Source organism: Artemia franciscana, chromosome 6 (assembly GCF_032884065.1).
Source record: "Artemia franciscana chromosome 6, ASM3288406v1, whole genome shotgun sequence".
Taxonomy (NCBI): Eukaryota; Metazoa; Arthropoda; class Branchiopoda; order Anostraca; family Artemiidae; genus Artemia; species Artemia franciscana.
In genome coordinates this window covers 13,926,891-13,944,611 of record NC_088868.1, presented here as the reverse complement: position 1 = coordinate 13,944,611, position 17,721 = coordinate 13,926,891, and the positions used below count along the sequence as shown (strand labels likewise).

The 17,721-nt window shown below is 35.7% G+C and overlaps 1 protein-coding gene across 2 annotated transcripts in view; it reads right to left on the bottom strand.

The window, feature by feature from the left end:
* Positions 1–2,133: 2,133 nt before the first annotated feature.
* Positions 2,134–17,721, bottom strand: part of LOC136028082 (WW domain-containing adapter protein with coiled-coil-like) — a 47,478-nt gene continuing 31,890 nt past the window's right edge. For both annotated transcript variants that reach the window (XM_065705692.1, XM_065705693.1), the window contains exons 6-8: positions 16,141–16,328; positions 12,369–12,496; positions 2,134–8,694 (exon numbers count right to left, since the gene is read on the bottom strand). In XM_065705692.1, the coding sequence (XP_065561764.1) occupies positions 8,625–8,694; positions 12,369–12,496; positions 16,141–16,328 (386 nt within the window). In that variant the 3' untranslated portion in view covers positions 2,134–8,624. The remainder of the gene's footprint in view (positions 8,695–12,368; positions 12,497–16,140; positions 16,329–17,721) is intronic.

Sequence of the window (17,721 nt, the reverse complement as noted above, 5' to 3'; positions counted from 1 at the left end):
CAATGAAAATAGTTTATCCATGGAAACTCTTTCTTTTGCACTTCAATTGATTAGTTTGCTTTCCAATTGTCCGTAAAAAAGAAAAAAAAGCTTAAGACTTCATGTTTCCAAGTATGGTTGAAAGGAGTGATAATGAATTATTATTAATCTTTCTCAACTTTTCCTGTGTAACTATCAATATACGCTAGAAGAGATGTGTTTTTTCTACCGGTCATTTTTGGCTAAGCCCCCCCCCCCCCCAACAAATCTCAAGATATGCACGATTCCCTATATACCTGTGTACGTGCCTCACATAGATGAAGGCTAAAGAAAAGGGAGCAATTCAACCAACATGGCGTGTTTTTTTTTAATTATGTTATAATAGGGTACTAAATAACGACAGAGGGCATAATTTCATATAGCTAATATTGTCAACTGAGGTTGTGGGTTAGACTACTCTATAAAAGCTCTTTGATTTTGAGTCAGGGACCGACATGTTATGAATGATGTGGCATTCGTAATGTAATGTTATCACGATCAGAAAAAAAAATCATTGTACCAAAACTTAGCGATGATACCAAAACCTAGAATACTATTTTAAGTTTTGGCGGTAAGTGTCGTGCTGAGTATCAATGCGAACTTCCTGGAATCTCAAGTGGCTAGGCACATCCCCAAAACACATTTTTGTTTGGGGATAAAGGCAAAATTCTCTCCCACATAAACTACTCAAAGGGTCCTAGAAGATTCATGTGTTCACTTTTAGTATAATAAACTGAAATCAAGGGGGAGGGGTTAAGTTAAAATAAAACAATGATAACTTAGCCATCCTTGGTGACAAAAGCTAATGATTACGTTGTCTGTCCTTGAATCAGATACAATCTTACTTACATATTCTTTCACAAATATTTTCTCAATCTTCAATTCAAGCTGAAAAAACTCTTGGTATATTTACAAGAAGGGTTTCAATTCTACGGATACTTGTGGGGAGGGGGGATGGAAAGTAACAGTTATTTGAAATTAGCTTCGATAGCTACTTTTTTTATATCAAATTTTCTTTTTTTTCGACTTCCAGTTTCAATTGACAAGGCTCGCTCTTTACTTGCAGTTTGTTTCTGAAAATTCGTTACTACGAACTGTTTGAAAGTCAGGGTTGCAACCTAATTAAGAACAAACACTACCCCATTATAACAGGAAATTTCAAAATTTAGAAAATGTCAAGCGAGGAAGAGTCGCCATTTGAAGTTGATTTAGGAATGATAACTATTATTTCAATTAATCTCAATGATTAATTAACCGAATAATGTTGAAGTTCGTTGCGAAAACAAAGTTGTGGGGGTATTTCGAAAAATGGCCTCAAACTCTATCAAAATGCCATGGGTCGGAATACAAACTGCCGCATTAGAATCGCCATCGCCGAAAACACCATTTAGGAGAAATTATCCCATTCATTGGATTCTTCAAGCAGTACCCAAAGGGTAAAGATAAGGTCGCAAGACGATGAATTTGGCCGAAAACCATACTGTTCATCTCTTACCACAGAATCTACTTGTCTTGAATTTTAATATTATTTGACAGACAACTCTACTTCTAATTGGATAGCCTTTCTGCCATTATAACTAGTTCAGGTGTAAATCCGTCGTGGCCAGTTGCTTTCCCATTCTTTGAGGATTTCGTAAAGAATTTGACCTAGATTAAGATTAAAGAGTGGCGTATCTTGGATGTCAATGAGTTCGTGGGGGATAAGTTAGTTGCAAACACCAGCGAAATATTGTCTCCACCGTTCAATCACTTCTTCTTGACTGGTTAGAAGCCGATCATTTATGTCTTTGATAAATGGACGAACGGCTGCTGGGGCGCCAACTATCTTTTTTATGAATATGTACACAGTTCTACTGTTTCGACGACCTGCAGCTCGTTCACCTTCTGTGGCCAAGTTCTTGATGTATGCTTACTTGTCCCCCCCCCCTCTTGCAGACTTCTTTATTTCTTTATCTGCACTTTTATATTGTTGGACATTTAATAATTTTACAGAAATATTAAACTCTATCGATAGTCGTCAACCCTTCCAGCGTAATTTTGGTAAAACCTTTACCACCACCTTCCAGAAAGTTAGCCCCTATCCAACAGATAGTCTAAGGACGCCTTGGTTGAGAATAGTCGTGTACAGAAAATTTTAATTGTTCAAGTAACATTGGTCTGAGTATAAATAAGAATAAGATAAAAACTAGAAGAATTTCGACATGGCTATTTAATCTTAACTTCAAAAACAAGACAGACGACAAAAAATGGACTCGATTATTTCATAATAAAAGTACTCTTTCTATCAATCCTAAACTTTAAGCCAATGAAGGACAGAAAAAAAAAACAACGATATTTTCTTTTGTTACAAAAAGTAGACGTTTGTGGCGGTAATTCAATTGGCGTTATGATTTTTTTTTTGAAGAACTTGGATCTGCGGTTCCCCTTAAAATAGACAAATTTTACTGACTAATTAAATTGATTTTTTTCTACCTCATTTAGATATTTGAAAGTTTTAGTTTTTTTCTTCAAAAATACGTCTTACTCTTTTTCATCATTCATTTAAAGAATTGGCAAAAAAACATTTTGGCATCAGAATTATTTTTAAAGTATTTAATTTTTACTAATCCCATTTGCCAATCTGAATTTATAGAGGAGAAATATCTATTTCTAATATCTAAATTTATATCTAATTAAATATCTAATTTTATAGAGGCTGGTGTACTAGAGAAATTCTTTTGTCTTTTCTATAATTATTCAGATATTTATAGTTTTTAAGTATTTTGTAAGTAATTAAGACATGAGTTTTTTTCTATTGTGTCTTGTTTTTGTCTTTTTCTTTAGATGATTTAACTTTAATTTCTTTGCTTTTTTTTCCTGTTGGTAAAGCCTCCAGGACGTGGACATGAAATATTCGGATTTTTGTTATTTAAAGTTTTGTTGTTGATATTTCTTTTGTTCAACTGTTTTATTTAATTAATACCAATTTTTTCTCTCTTCGATTTGTTTATTTTTAACAGATTTCGGATGCTTAGAAAGCTCCTACTGTATAAACAAACCACTGATCCTTAATGATGGCAAAAGCAAAGCAAAGCCAAAAAAAAAAGAAAGAAAAAAAACCTCTTCCTTAATATTTTAAGACTTGTAACACAATGCATTTTGAATTACCGTAACCTAAGTCAAATGCACTTGATCCAAAATACAAACCGTAACAAAGAAAAATCACAGAATAAGAAAGAAAATAGAAAGCACAACTAAAAGCTTCTCATAATTTGGGCAAGAGATTTAAACCAAGTGTTGCCAGATCGAGAATATACCAGTGATACGAGGCATCCATAGTTTACCTTAGACGAGAACAGCAACATTTCGAAATTACCTTAGATGAGCCTATCCCACCCCGTTTCTTCACCACCATCAATGATTACAAAATATTTAGTGTAAAATTTTACAAGAAAGTTGAAAATTCATTAAAGCAAGACCGTAATTTTAAGTTTTACAAATAAATGGCATGATTCAACGGTTAAAAATGATTTAATAATAAAATTACGCAGAAATTAATGATGAGGAAAAGGGGAATTAATAGGAAATGACCCACGTGAACATGATCAACAAGGAAATTTTTTGCCAAAAAAGTTATAATCACGAAAGAGCCCTACCTATAATTTGTGTATAAGAATAACAACCTTTTTCGTTGTCATGAGAAAAGATAAGGAACGATTATATGCAGTGATGAAGCCTTATTAAACTGGGTAGATCAAGAAATGATCTACCCAGATCATGGGAAATGATCTACCCAGACCCAATCTACCCAATCATTATCCCCCTTCACTTGAATGCAACTTAATTTAGTGCCGCTTTTACCCATGTTTATACAAATCCATTATACAATTCGAGCGAACTGACCCTTTCCCCCCGAATTCTGTATCCTTCACTGAATGGCCATGATCTCGTCCAGGATTGATCATAGCCTCTTCCAGAAATTTTCATTTTAGAGGGCGTCTTCCACAAAAAAGGGAATAAAACGCAAAATGACATATACAAGAGGAACTTACTAAAATCCACGTGTATTATTTTTGTAAGGTTGCTTTTGTCGTAAAAATCGCCTTAAACATAAACAATTATTTTAGCATAATTTTCTATCTTTTTACAGTGATTTCTAAATCAATCCATCCTTTTCTGCTTCTTGAAGGTCGTCGTCAATTTCAATTACCAACTAGAAATTGTGGAAAGGTCTATTGGTCAAAAACTGGAAAACTGGCATAGGGTTTCGAGATTTGCAAATAACACTGTCTAAAAAAGACGAGAAATTAACACTTGCATTGACAAAATCTCTGAACTTGTATGTTTGACCAAAAACGATGGACGATTTCTTTCTCAAGAAATAAATAATTAGCTTTAGGGCATGTTCAATGGGGCATAATAGACTGGGCTGATGCAGATTGAACATTTGTTAAAAAAGAGAATGAATATTTGAAAATACACATTTATTAAAAAAAATGATAGGCATAATGTTTCTCAAAACATAAAGCTTAATTCTAAGTCCTACATAGTATTTGAACTAGACTTGTACTTAAACTTGTAACGTCTAGGGTTTTAGAGGCAAATGTTTAATTATCAGGTTTTAAATAAATCTTTATTCAAATTATACTAAAAATTTTTGATTTTATTTTCTTTTTTTTTGTTCTATTATTTTCTTTTTGAGTAGGGTTTATACATAATTTTTTTTTAAATATCTGCATTTTAAGTTCTACTTTTGACCAATGTTCTTTAATTTTATAGTTAAATATTTTTCTTCTTAACTCTCAAGTGCTAAATCGGCATTTATGCTCCTTAAATCATCTAAAAAAAAAAAAAAAAAAAAAAAAAAAAAACATATTATATTCTTCTACGATTAACAACTCTGGCCTGACTATAGATCGGCTGTAGTAATTAAAAAGGCGCTACGTGACGTATTTTGTAACACAGATGTATTACAACTCTTAGACAAACCACACTGGTTCGGCTCACTTGAAAGCATCTCTTTGGGTTCTTAAAATATCTAGATGTTTTAGATTTTTTTTGAAAACATCCGCTTTTCTTTCTCAAAAAAATAGTGCAATGAATTTGCTTAATAGACATAAGATTTTTGTATAACAATTTTTGTATAGACATAAGATGTACATAAGATTTTTAATCGGGCAGCACCTTTCAAGGAACAGAGTCCGCGGCTCAAACCCCATTAGTCCATTATGTGGCGGGTGTTATGTCCCCCTTCATTTCCTCACAGTAATAAGGGGAAACTGAAGCTATTAATATTCAATTTAATCTTGCTGTATTGTGTAAGCTTGAAAAAGAAAGAAGAACAAAATTCAAAATGATTCAAAAGGCAAAAGATATTAAGATTTTCCTGCTTAAAGATATGAAGATCTGCCCTTTTTGGGTTACAATAATTAGATGTAAATATCATTATGTTGAGAATAAAAAAAAATAAAGGCCAATAAAAGAAATAGCCAGGAAATAAATATCACCTTTGGTTTGACATTCGATGCGCTATCCTAACACAAAAATCATTTCCATCACCAATACCAACGCTTATATTTGAGAAACAACGGTTTTTTTAATTAACGCTTCCCTTTAAATTGTATGCACTGGTTCCACTGTCTCTGATATTTTTTTTTTTTTGGAGGGGGGGATCTTGCTCAAATTTATCCAAATCCTCTGAAACCTCCCTAGAAATTAACACGAGACGAAAACTAGCAATTAATATTCCGTGCTAACACTTGTATATCAATTGAGACCCCAATTTTCTGTTGGAGATATTCTGGGAAGCTCCGAAAAATTCACGGACAGTCGAACAGTACCACACCGTCAATTTAATTAGGTCATGTAAAATAACACCTATCTAATTACCACAGCCAATACATCCTGATATAGAAAAAAAAGGAGTTCTGGCTACTAGCTAAGAGCTTTCAGATTGTCATCTCAAAATTTTGGGCGGACTGATATTTTTCAATTGGATGAGCGTCATAAAATACAACAAAAAAGAAAAGGGAAATTTCTGGATAAAGCGAACAAACCAACTGAGACAAAACACACTAACCAGCAGACCATTAACCACGACCTTGAGTATGGGTATTCCCCTTCAATCATATTAACAAACGATTACTTCTAGATATAAATGACCCCATTCAAACGCCAAATCAATAAAATTAATCATTCAAACAACTATAAAAAGTGTCAATGAAGATAAACAACTTGTTTAAATTACGAGCTTTAGTGGAGCATCAACAGCGCCCCAGCAAATATTTCTGTCACGCGATTCTTTCCCTTCGTAGAAGGAAGAAGGGTTGAGGTTGGGGAGCTGAGTTGAAACTAAATAAAGTAAATTGTTAACCACCAATTTTTTACAATCTGAGGGGGATCTTTTTGACCGATATCTAAATTCATGCTCGAGATGGGCTTCCACGGGGAGAATTTTTATGTGGGAAAGGAAATTTCTCAGGTTTAACTTCCCAGGAGACTGGGGGGAGGGGTGGCAGAATTCCTATACGAAATTAATTTTGTTTGTCTTACTTTCTCTTTGCCAACCCACTTTTGGTTGTGGAGATGTTCTGAAGGAACTGTGCGGCGGATATTTTAGCTGGTTTGGATTTCGAGGGAAAATTTCCATGGAAAAGGGGATTTCTAGAGTGATCCAAAAAATTAGAAATTAAAGTCTTTTTCAAATGCAAGTATGACAAGGAAAGTTTTTAAGGCTGAATCGTCCGCAAGAAATATTACGGAGGGAGTCAAAATTTTCAATGAGGATGTTTTCGGGGATTAATGCTTATTTTTAGGAGAATTCCATGGAATCACACAGAGCTATAATCAAGTTAATATTTTAACTTTAAATTGTCAATACTTTAAAGAGGGTAGTTAATACATGGATAGCTTCTGAACAGCTCACAAAAAATATTGAATAAATTAGGATAGATCATGGATATCTGCTTCATCGCTTTACACTGTTAACATCCGCTTGTCGTTATGGGATGACATTAGCAAAAAATAATTTTTTGAAGATACTAGTTTTATGATGCATCAGGTAAAATTGATTCAGAGTGGTTTCAAATCGAAGATTATATTAAAATTAAAGGGGAACGCACTACCAATCCAAAATAGTCAAGTCAAATTTGTAGTCGTAGAAATTTAGCTTTTTTCTACGAATTTGTAGAAACTTAGCCAAATTTCTAAGCATAACAAAAACGAAGAAATAAATGAAGCCATTCTTTTTATACCTAAGGTTAACATACGATGGAATCTAAGCATTATCATCACAAAAGTTCCCTCTCGAAAGAAAAAAAAATATATGCAAAAGTTTGGATTCAAGTTTCATTGTCATTTTTCTTGACGTCTGGTAAAGGCTTGGCCTTTTTTATATTCTCTCCTCTGGATGATTTTGTTTTTTTTTTTCCTTTTTGAACGTAAATTATTAGGGGATATTAACTGCAGATAACTATTTCCACGAGATTTTGAATAACAACTTAATTCTAAAATAGGATTAATAATCTATTGTTTGGTCACAACTGAATTCATTACATTACTCCTTGAATCAGACCTATCTTTTTTACTATGATCTATTCACTTTCTGTCTACACTCGGCTTTAAATCTTATAGACAATACACCCCATATGAGTTAAAAAAAAACTACGTCCATAATGTTTTGAATGAGAAATTAATTTTTTAAAAATGACTGATAGTGCATCGATTATTGTCCCAATTCAATTCATTCCATCATCAAGATAATAACAATAACAATAATAATATAATAATAAAAATTAGTAATAAAAATTAATAATTAAAATAAAATAAATTAATAATTAACAAAATAATAAATAAAATAAATTATTAATTATATTATATATTATAATTAATTATTAATTATATTATTAATAATTATAAGTTATTAATGAAATATTATAAATAACTTATAATATTAATTATAATTAATAAAATAAATTAATAATAAAAATTAATAATAATATAAATAATAAAAAAAATAAATAAAAATAATAATAAAAACAAAAGAAAAACATGAATCAAAGCTAATTCATTACTGCTGCCTACTTATTTTCTGTCATCTTTAACCCTTAAATTATAAATACAATTCACTCACCCCGTATCAATTACAAGGGAACATTTTTCTTGAGGTTTTGAATGAGAAATCAATATAAACAAAAACAATAGAAAACGATAAGTAATGAATCACTTTGTCACTGTGCCATTCATTGCAGTACCAGATAATACAAAAAAAATATAACGAAGTTTATTTATTACCAGTGCTATTCATTCACTTTCTGTCATCACTTGGCCTTAAGTTTTGAACATCCATTCACTCATCCCATTATATTCTCAGTGACCAATCCAGGCAGTGATTAAATTTTTCTCAAAATTCTATTGGTCAATTTCAAGGAGAAAGCAGGATGACAAAACCATACTGACCAATCAAATCACGCCATTCTGTGCACAACAAAAACCGTGCAGAGAAAAAATGAGCAGGAAAATTCACCATATTTATAAATCACTACCGTTTTTTGGAATAGCTTATCAAACGCCTTTCTTCTGCAAGGAGGCAAACGAAAACCGAAAAAAAGAATAAGTTGATACTTTATCTATGTAAACGAAAAAGACAATGATTTCATTCCATCTAATTCCTTTATCTGCTGCCGTAAAAATAGTAACCTAGAAAAAGAAAAATAGTTTAATAAAATATAGTGATAATAAATATTAAAAAAATTAAATGGATTAGCTATTTTAAAAAAAATAACATTAATAACAACCGTAAAAAAATATAATTAAAAAAAATGAAACAAAGAATTTATTTTAATGAGTAACATCTTCCTTTTTCGTTGGTAAGAACGACATAACTAGATCCTAAATAGAAATAATATAAAAAAAACTTCGTTTTCTTAAAGAGTTAAAGAGGCTGCTTCCCAAAGTCGAACCTTAAAACGTACAGGAATTAGAAGAGGCAGTTGGGGGGCTCCCACCCCCCCAAACCCCCCGCTTTTAAAGACTCTTTTGTACAGGTTTTTTTTTGTGGGGGGACTTCATTGTTACTAATTACTAGTTTCGGCGCAATGGTTCTCCTGTCCTTTTGTGTTTAACATTTTTCGAAGTTATTCCATTATTCATTCATTTCAATTTATGTTAATTAAAAGAGGGCCTTTCCGAAGCCAAGAGCGGGGGGTTAGCAAAAAAACAAAAAACCTGTACAAAAGAGTCTTTAAAAGCGGGGGGTTTGGGGGGTGGCAGCCCCCCAACTGCCTCTTCTAATTCCTGTACGTTTTAAGGTTCGACTTTGGGACGCAGCCTCTTTAACTCTTTAAGAAAACGAAGTTTTTTTCATATTATTTCTGTACGTTTTTCTAAAATCCATGGTGGATGTAATTTAATAATTCCTGTACTCCTCGTACAGGAATTAGGAGAGGAAGTTGGGTTGCTGCCCCCCCCCCCCCCCCGCTTTTAAATCATTGTATAAAATAGAAAAAAATAGATAGAATGACCGAAATGTTTCTTTTGCTCATAAGAAGCTAATATTCTGTTATCTCTCAAATGATAAGCTGTCCAGGTGTTATCACAATTATACACTTTTATTTTGATGTTGTGAAAAAAACCGCCCGTAAGGGACTTGAACCCTTGACCCGAGGATTAAAAGTCCCACGCTTTACCGACTGAGCTAACCACTTGCATGTGTGTAAATATAACTTCTAAATAACTTTTAAAAATTTCAAATTAACATGGGCTCTTATGGAGAAATGCGTTAATTAAGTAGCTAATGCGTGGTTTCTGGAAAACAGGGAAGGAGTTATCGGATCGAGCTGAAATTTCGCGGATAAGCTCCTGGGCCGTAGGGGACCTTAACTTGTGAATTTCAGCCCGATCGGACAACGTTAAAAGGGGGGTGGGGTTGGGGGGTCGAAACTTTCGGGGGGTTAAGATTTTCCAACGAAACTTTCCAGGAAAATTACTCGGAGAATTCCGCATCGAATGAGTCCTCGTACACCCAGATCCGATGTCGGCTGTGACCTGTAGGCGTCGAGGGAAAAAAAAGAAAATGAACATTAAGTGGCTATGCGTGATTTCTAGAAAACAGGGAAGGAGTTATCGGATCGAGCTGAAATTTCGCGGATAAGCTCCTGGGCCCTAGGGGACCTTAACTTGTGAATTTCAGCCCGATCGGACAACGTTAAAGGGGGGCTGGGGTTGACGGGTCGAAACTTTCGGCCGGATTTTCCCCATGAAGGAAAAGTTGGAGGGGGATGAAATTTGGCAGGTTTCTTAGTTGGAGCTCGGGCTACGAAATGCATCCCTCCCCATCCCTCTGCGACCACTGGAACCGAAGATCGCTTAACATTGTCGTGTGTCGCCTCTTTATAGAGGCACGAGTGTGCCTCCTTGATTTGAATTTCTTGGGAAACCTATATGTACATCATTAATCCTTTAATGATTTGATTTGTTATTATTTAATTATCATTATCCATTGTCCCTAGTTATTCATCATCATTATAACCATCATCTTTATCATATAATTTTCATTATCTTGAACATCATTAATAAATCTAATTTGTTTCACTCACGACTGGGAAATTCCATTCCTATTTCTAGAGCCAATGAGGAAATAATAGCAGCTTGTCAGGGCATATTGGTGAAGAATGGTAGATAATGCAGAAGGGTAAAGATTGATAGAGGCGTGTTTTATTCAAAGGCTAGGGTGATGACATGGCCTGTATCATTATCATCATCGAGCCCCTCCCCCATCTACTTCTCTCAAAAATGTCACTACAGTCAGTCCCACATATGATTTCCCATTAATCAATTATGTTGATTTGTTACAAGTCAAGAAGTGCCTGGAATGATGATTTTACAGTCTGAAATAGGGATACAAGCGTTTAAGTTAGGCATCGTCCAGATTCTAACAATATCTATTTATGGCCCACAATAAGGAAAAAAACGGTACAATATAATGTGGAGTAATAAAAAAAAGAAGAAGATAAATTACAAGATAAGAGCAGAAATTTTTAATGATAGCAAAAAAGAAAAACGAAAAAGAAATTAATCAAAATCATAACAGAGACACCGAGAACGTAGGCTTTGCAATGGCTGGAAGCTCGATTGTTTGAAGACCCATTCCCTCGAGCCTTCCTCCCAAGCAGAATTTTTTTTTCTTTTTCAGAAACGGAATTTCAGCTGAGAGGCAAACTGAGACCGAGGCGAGGGGGGTTAAACTGAGGTCTGGAGGGAGCAGTTGTCCCCTACCCCATAGCAAATTAAACCCCTGGTAAATAGAGGAGGAAAAACCTCTACATCAATTATACTTGGTCCAGTTAGTCAAGGCCGTATCTAGGATATTTGCTCGGGAAAGGGGGGACAAATAAAACTTTTGTTTTATTTGACTGGATTGTTTATTTGAATCTTATAAACACATAAAAGCTACTAGGAGTTGTAAATAATATCAATAAACAAAAAGTATTATAATTTTGGTAATTTAAATCGCAGGGTAGTGTAAAAGAATGTAGTCACTTCGTGATACAGGGCGCTAGATATGAAGAAATCGCAGTGTCGTAATTTCGTCAAAATCCTGGGGGGGAGGGGGCAAGTTTAAGAGAATTTTTCCAAATCAAGAAAAAATGACAGTGAAAAATGAGCCAAATAGTACCATAAGGGCAAAAATATACTAAAGAAAACTAACCTGTTTCTCTGGATGCTTGAATAATGCAGGCTTACGTTAGTTAAAACTATTTTTTTCAGAAACGGAATTTCAGCTGAGAGGCAAACTGAGACCGATGGGAAGGGGGTTAAACTGAGGTCTGGAGGAAGCAATCGTCCCCTACCCCATAGCAAATTAAACCCCTGGTAAATAGAGGAGGAAAAATCTCTACATCATTATACTTGGTCCAGTTAATCAAGCCCGTATCTAGGATATTTGTTCGGGGGAAAGGGGACAAACAAAACTTATTTAAGTGTATTTTTGTTACATGTTTCGTAGTAAGACAAAGATTTTAAGGGCGAGGGTTCAAACCACCCCTCCCCGTAGATACGACCAAGGAGTCAGTAAAAACGTAAGGTGCATAAAATAGCGGAAAGAAGCACTACAATTTCATAATTTTTTCCGTTTTAACTTTCCTTAATTTTCCTCTATATCTATCCCAACCCATAGCAAAAATGACAAAAATTACTGATATCAGCAGCTACTTAGCTAGTACTCCACGGCTCTGGTTTCTAGTAGTTCCATATTTAATTTTATTTGAACAAGAATGATGAGTGCCGAAATTAGCGATCAAGCGCTACTGAGAGATTCAACCAAAATGAATCTTATCTGAAAAACGTTGACTTACTGGAAAAAGAAATCTTACCTTTGCTCTTGGAGCGTAGACTGAATGTCAGTTATACGTACGAGGGAACGCGACATTTTCAATTCACACGATACTTTTGTACAATGAAGATTACCTAAATTCTGCATTTCGTCGTTTGTCCTCTGAGCCTAAATTATAACATACTATTAAAATATAAAATTGCAGCATAACAAGGATATCATATTCAAAACATTTAATAACAATCAATAACAAATAATATTAATTAACCACATTAAAAACAAGAGCTAAGAGCTCATATGGCACTTGTGACGAGGTCAGAAGAGCCAAGACCTCATATGGTATAAGCTCTAGCAAAATTCTAAGAATCAATAGATTGCTTTAAAAGCAAAATCAGAGGCTTAATACCGTTCGGAATTTAAAATAAGAGCTCTGAGTCACGAGGTCCTTCTAAATATCAAAATTCATTAAGATCCGATCACCCACTCGTAACTTAAAAATACCTCAATTTTATTAATTTTTCCTCTCCCTTCAGCCCCTCAGATGGTCGAATCGGGGAAAACGACTTTATCAAGTCAATTTTTGCAGCCCCCTGACACGCCTACCGATTTTCATCGTCCTAACACGTCCAGAAGCACCAAACTGGCCAAAGAACTGAACTCCACCCCCTAACTCCTCCAAAGAGAGCGGCTCCAGTCAGGTTATGTCAATCACGTATTCTACGACATTTATAAGCGCTTTCTAAGATTTCCAGTCCCCCCCTCCAACTCTCCCCAATGTCAACAGATCTGGTCAGGATTTGAAATAAGAGCTCTGAGACATGAGTTCCTTCTAAAGATCAAATTCCATTAAGATTCGGTCATCCCGTTCTTAAGTTAAAAATACCTCAATTTTTCTAATTTTTCCAAATTAACAACCCCCAACTCCCCCAAAGAGAACGGATCCGTTCCAATTATGTCAATTTCGTATCTATAACTTGTGCTTATTCTTCTCATAAAGTTTCATCCCGATCTCTCTACTCTAAGCGTTTTCCAAGATTTCTGGTTTCCAATATTTCTGTCCCCCCCACCCTCTATGTCCCCGAATCGAATTGAAAATGGAGCATCTGAGACATTAGATTCTTCTATATATCAAGTTTCATTAAGATCGGATCGCTCATTCGTAAGATACCTCGATTTTCACGTTTTCCAAGAATTCTGGTTTCCCCCTCCAACTCCTCCCAATGAACCGGAATTGGTCGGGATTTAAAATAAGAGTTCTAAAGCACAAGATCCTTCTAAAATTCAAATTTCACTAAGATCTGATCACCCGTTCGTAAGTTAAAAATACCTCATTTTTTCTAATTTTTCCAAATTACCCCCCCCCCCCCCAACTCCACCAAAAAGAGCGAATCCAGTCCGATTATGTCAGTCACGTATCTTTAACTTGTGTTTATTCTTCCTACCAAGTTTCATCCTGATCTCTCCGCTTTAAGCATATTCCAAGATTTTCGGTCTCCCCCCCCCCCCCCCAATGACACTGGATTCAGTCGGGATTTAAAATAAGAGATCTGAGTTACGAGGTCCTTCTAAATATTAAATTTTATTAGGATCCGATCACTCAATCGTAAGTTAAAAATACCTAATTTTTTAGAATTAACCCTCCCTCCCCCCAACTCCCCCAAAGAGAGTGGATCCGTTCCGGTTATGTCAACCACGCATTTAGAACTTGTGCTTATTTTTCTCACCGAGTTCCAACGCGATCCCTCCACTCTAAGCGTTTTCCAAGATTTTAGCCCCCCTCCCCCAGCTCCCTCCAATATCACCGGATCCGGTGGGGATTTCAAATAAGAGCTCTGAAACACAATATCCTTCCAAACATCAAATTTCATTAAGATCCGATCACTCCTTCGTAAGTTAAAAATACTTCATTTTTTCTAATTTTTCAGAATTAATCCTCCCCCCAACTCCCCCAAAGAGAGCAGATCTGTTCCGGTTATGTCAATCACGTATCTAGGGCTTGTGATTATTTTTCCCACCAAGTTTCATCCCGATCCCTCCACTCTAAGCGTTTTCCAATATTTTAGGCTCCCTCCCCCAACTCCCCCCAATGTCACCGAATCCGGTCGGGATTTCAAATGAGAGCTCTGAAATACGATATCCTTCCAAAAATCAAATTTCATTAAGATCTGATCACTCCTTCGTAAGTTAAAAATACTTCATTTTTTCTAATTTTTCAGAATTAATCCTCCACCCGACTCCCCCAAAGAGAGCGGATCTGTTCCGGTTATGTCAATCACGTATCTAGGACTTGTGATTATTTTTCCCACCAAAGTTTCATTCCGATCCCTCCAGTCTAAGCGTTTTCCAAGATTTTAGCCCCCCCCCCCCCAAGTGCCCCGAAGTCACCAGGTCCGTTAGGGATTTAAAGTAAGAGCTCTGAGACAAGATATCTTCCCAAACATCAAATTTCTTTAAAATCCGATCTCTCCTTCATGAGTTTAAAATAACCCATTTTTTCTAATTTTCAGAATTAACCACCCCCAACTCCCCCAAAGAGAGCGGATCCGTTCCGGTTATATCAATCACGTATCTAGGACTTGTGCTTATTTTTCCCACCAAGTTTCATCCCGATCCCTCCACTCTAAGCGTTTTCCAAGATTTTAGGTTCCCCCCAACTCCCCCCAATGTCACCGGATACGGTCAGGATTTAAAATAAAAGATCTGAGACACGATATCCTTCTAAATGTGAAATTTCATTAAGATCTGATCACACGTTCGTAAGTTAAAAATACCTCATTTTTTCAAATTTTTGCAATTTAACCATACCCCCCCCCCAGATGGTCGAATCGGGAAAACGACAATTTTTAATTTAATCTGGTCTGGTTCCTGATACGCCTGCCAAATTTCATCGTCCTAGCTTACCTGGAAGTGCCTAAAGTAGCAAAACCGGGACAGACAGACCAACAGAATTTGCGATCGCTATGTCACTTGGTAGATACCAAGTGCCATAAAAAAACAAAGTAACTTACTCTGGTGCCTCACGTTCCTCGCCAGCTAGATCCCCAGAGGTTTTAGGAGAACATTAAGTTAACAAATATTGCTAAGAATCAAAACGCTTTTTTTTATTTTAAAAGAAGTTAAGCCCCCCCCCCCCCCCCACACCCCAAAAAAACACGAAGCACTAAGCATCAAGTTCTTTCACTTGAAGTTCTTAACCTTAGTTCCTTAATGTTATATTTTCTAGAAGATTAAAGAAACCCATGTCCCTCCCCCCTTACCTTCCCCAACAGACTTAAGACACTATTCCACGAAAACTGGGATAATTCACAAACTACGATTACATTTTCGAAGTGAACGCATTACAGCGCATTACAATAAACTTTTTTGGGTCCCCAAAAAATGGGTAATTACGAACTACGTGTAATTACGAACAAAAAGTTTGAACTAATCAAGCCCTACAAAAATCAAAATTAGAAAAGTTCGAGTGATAAAGGAACTTGCTCAGCTTATCTACAAACTAAATCTTGGAAAATGACCCTTAATCATACACTTAACATATAATGATATTGAGATGGCATCTCCTTAAGTAACTTGGTCTAATATCTAGTTAACAGGCTTAGAGATAGCGATGAAACAGCTTACTGAAGTTTATAGTTTACAGTTCAGAGTTCATAATTAAATAAGCTCCAATATGGTATACGGAGCAGACTTTGAGTATACGGTATACTGATATTAGATGTCGGTATTGGGTTATTGGTATGCGGAGCAGCCTTTGTGGAGCCTTAATTGGCTTCAGTGGATACCAGGTGATTAAGAACGGAGCAAAAAATTACCTGTCGTTCTAAGCCTTCAGCCGGCCATCCAGACACGTGGCCTAGTAATCCTGGCTTAAAATGATTAGCTAAAGATGGGGTTAACGTTGCAGTCTGGGATATTTGAGGCTGAATTTGCCGCATACTTGGCCCAATAGAAGACAAGCTAGGGGCTGACTGGCTGATCGAATCCGAAACTACACTGGACGCTGCAATGCAAAAATAAGCTAAGTGAATGCTAAAAGAATAATAACCTGAGGCCTAATAATAATAATAATGAAATAATAAGAAAAATCCCTGAATAATAACGCCGTTTCCACACAAAAGGACATGTTTTAGTGATAAGCAACAAAATTTCTTCGAAATTTAATACTTTCTGCTGCGTAATTGTATCTTGCAAGGTGCATGACAATATTGATACACAAAACGTGACAGAAAGAGCAGTGAAAACGAATGAATTAAAAAACAATTAATAGCAATATTTAGTGTATAATTAACTTATTCAACCACTAATACTAACAACTCACTGCAGCAAAAGCCACCGGGGGCCAAAACCACTAAGCACGCTCCTCCTCCATCCTAATCTATTCAAATCCTCCCTCCTTACACCCTCCCAAGAAGTTCCAACTTCCATTAAATTTTGAATAACCACATCCTCTCACCCCATTCGGGGACGACATGCTTTTCTTTTGGCCCAAGACGGTTGGCCTTCTGTTATTCTTCATCCGCAGAACGTGTCTCAACCATCTCAGCCTTTCTCTTAGTATAGCCCTAGAAAGCGGGATTGAGCCATTTTTGTAAAGCTCATTATTTGAGATACGGTCAGTCCGTCGGGTACCCAATACAATCCGTCGGCAATCTCTATGGAAACTATCTAGCAAATCCTTCTTCGTCTTTTGGGGCCCCCACGCTTCAAGCCATACTTGACCACTGTCATCACTGTAGCTTCCAACATTCAAATCTTGGTTCGCAGACTTATCGTCCTATTATTCGAACCTTATTCGAACCTATTATTCGTAACTCTGTTAGTTACCAAACTTTTTGGTAACTAAAAATTGGTTAAGTTGGATATCTGTTTCATGTATCTTATGTCTGTGATAGACAATAAAATTGAAAGAAACATTTTTTCAGATTTTAGTCATTTTCTTTTCAGAAATGACTCGCAGCATTTATGAACAACGCCCTTATGAAAAAACACCCTAGGTCTTGGTTATTCTACTTATTATATTCACTGCTCCCGCCATTTTTTACTAATAATACTACCAAGGTAAGTGAGGCTGTCAACCTGATCAATCTTTTCATTACCCAAACGTCACCTTTTCATTTTCACTTATTCCAGGTCTTAGCGACTTAGTCCTCTTAAAATTAAGTTTCAAATCTTCTCTTCCACCCTGAACTCGTAAAACCTCTAAAAGTTCATTTGTTTCTCTTATACTTTCATCTAGGATGCTTAAATCCTCAGCATAATACAATTCTAGGAAAGTCTTGCTTCCCCGTTTGATTCCCTGTTCTCCCATCGCCTTCCCTGTGCTCCTTAGGGAAAGTTTATCAAAATGATCCATATAAAGGAGGATAGAACCCAACCCTGCTTAACTCCTGATT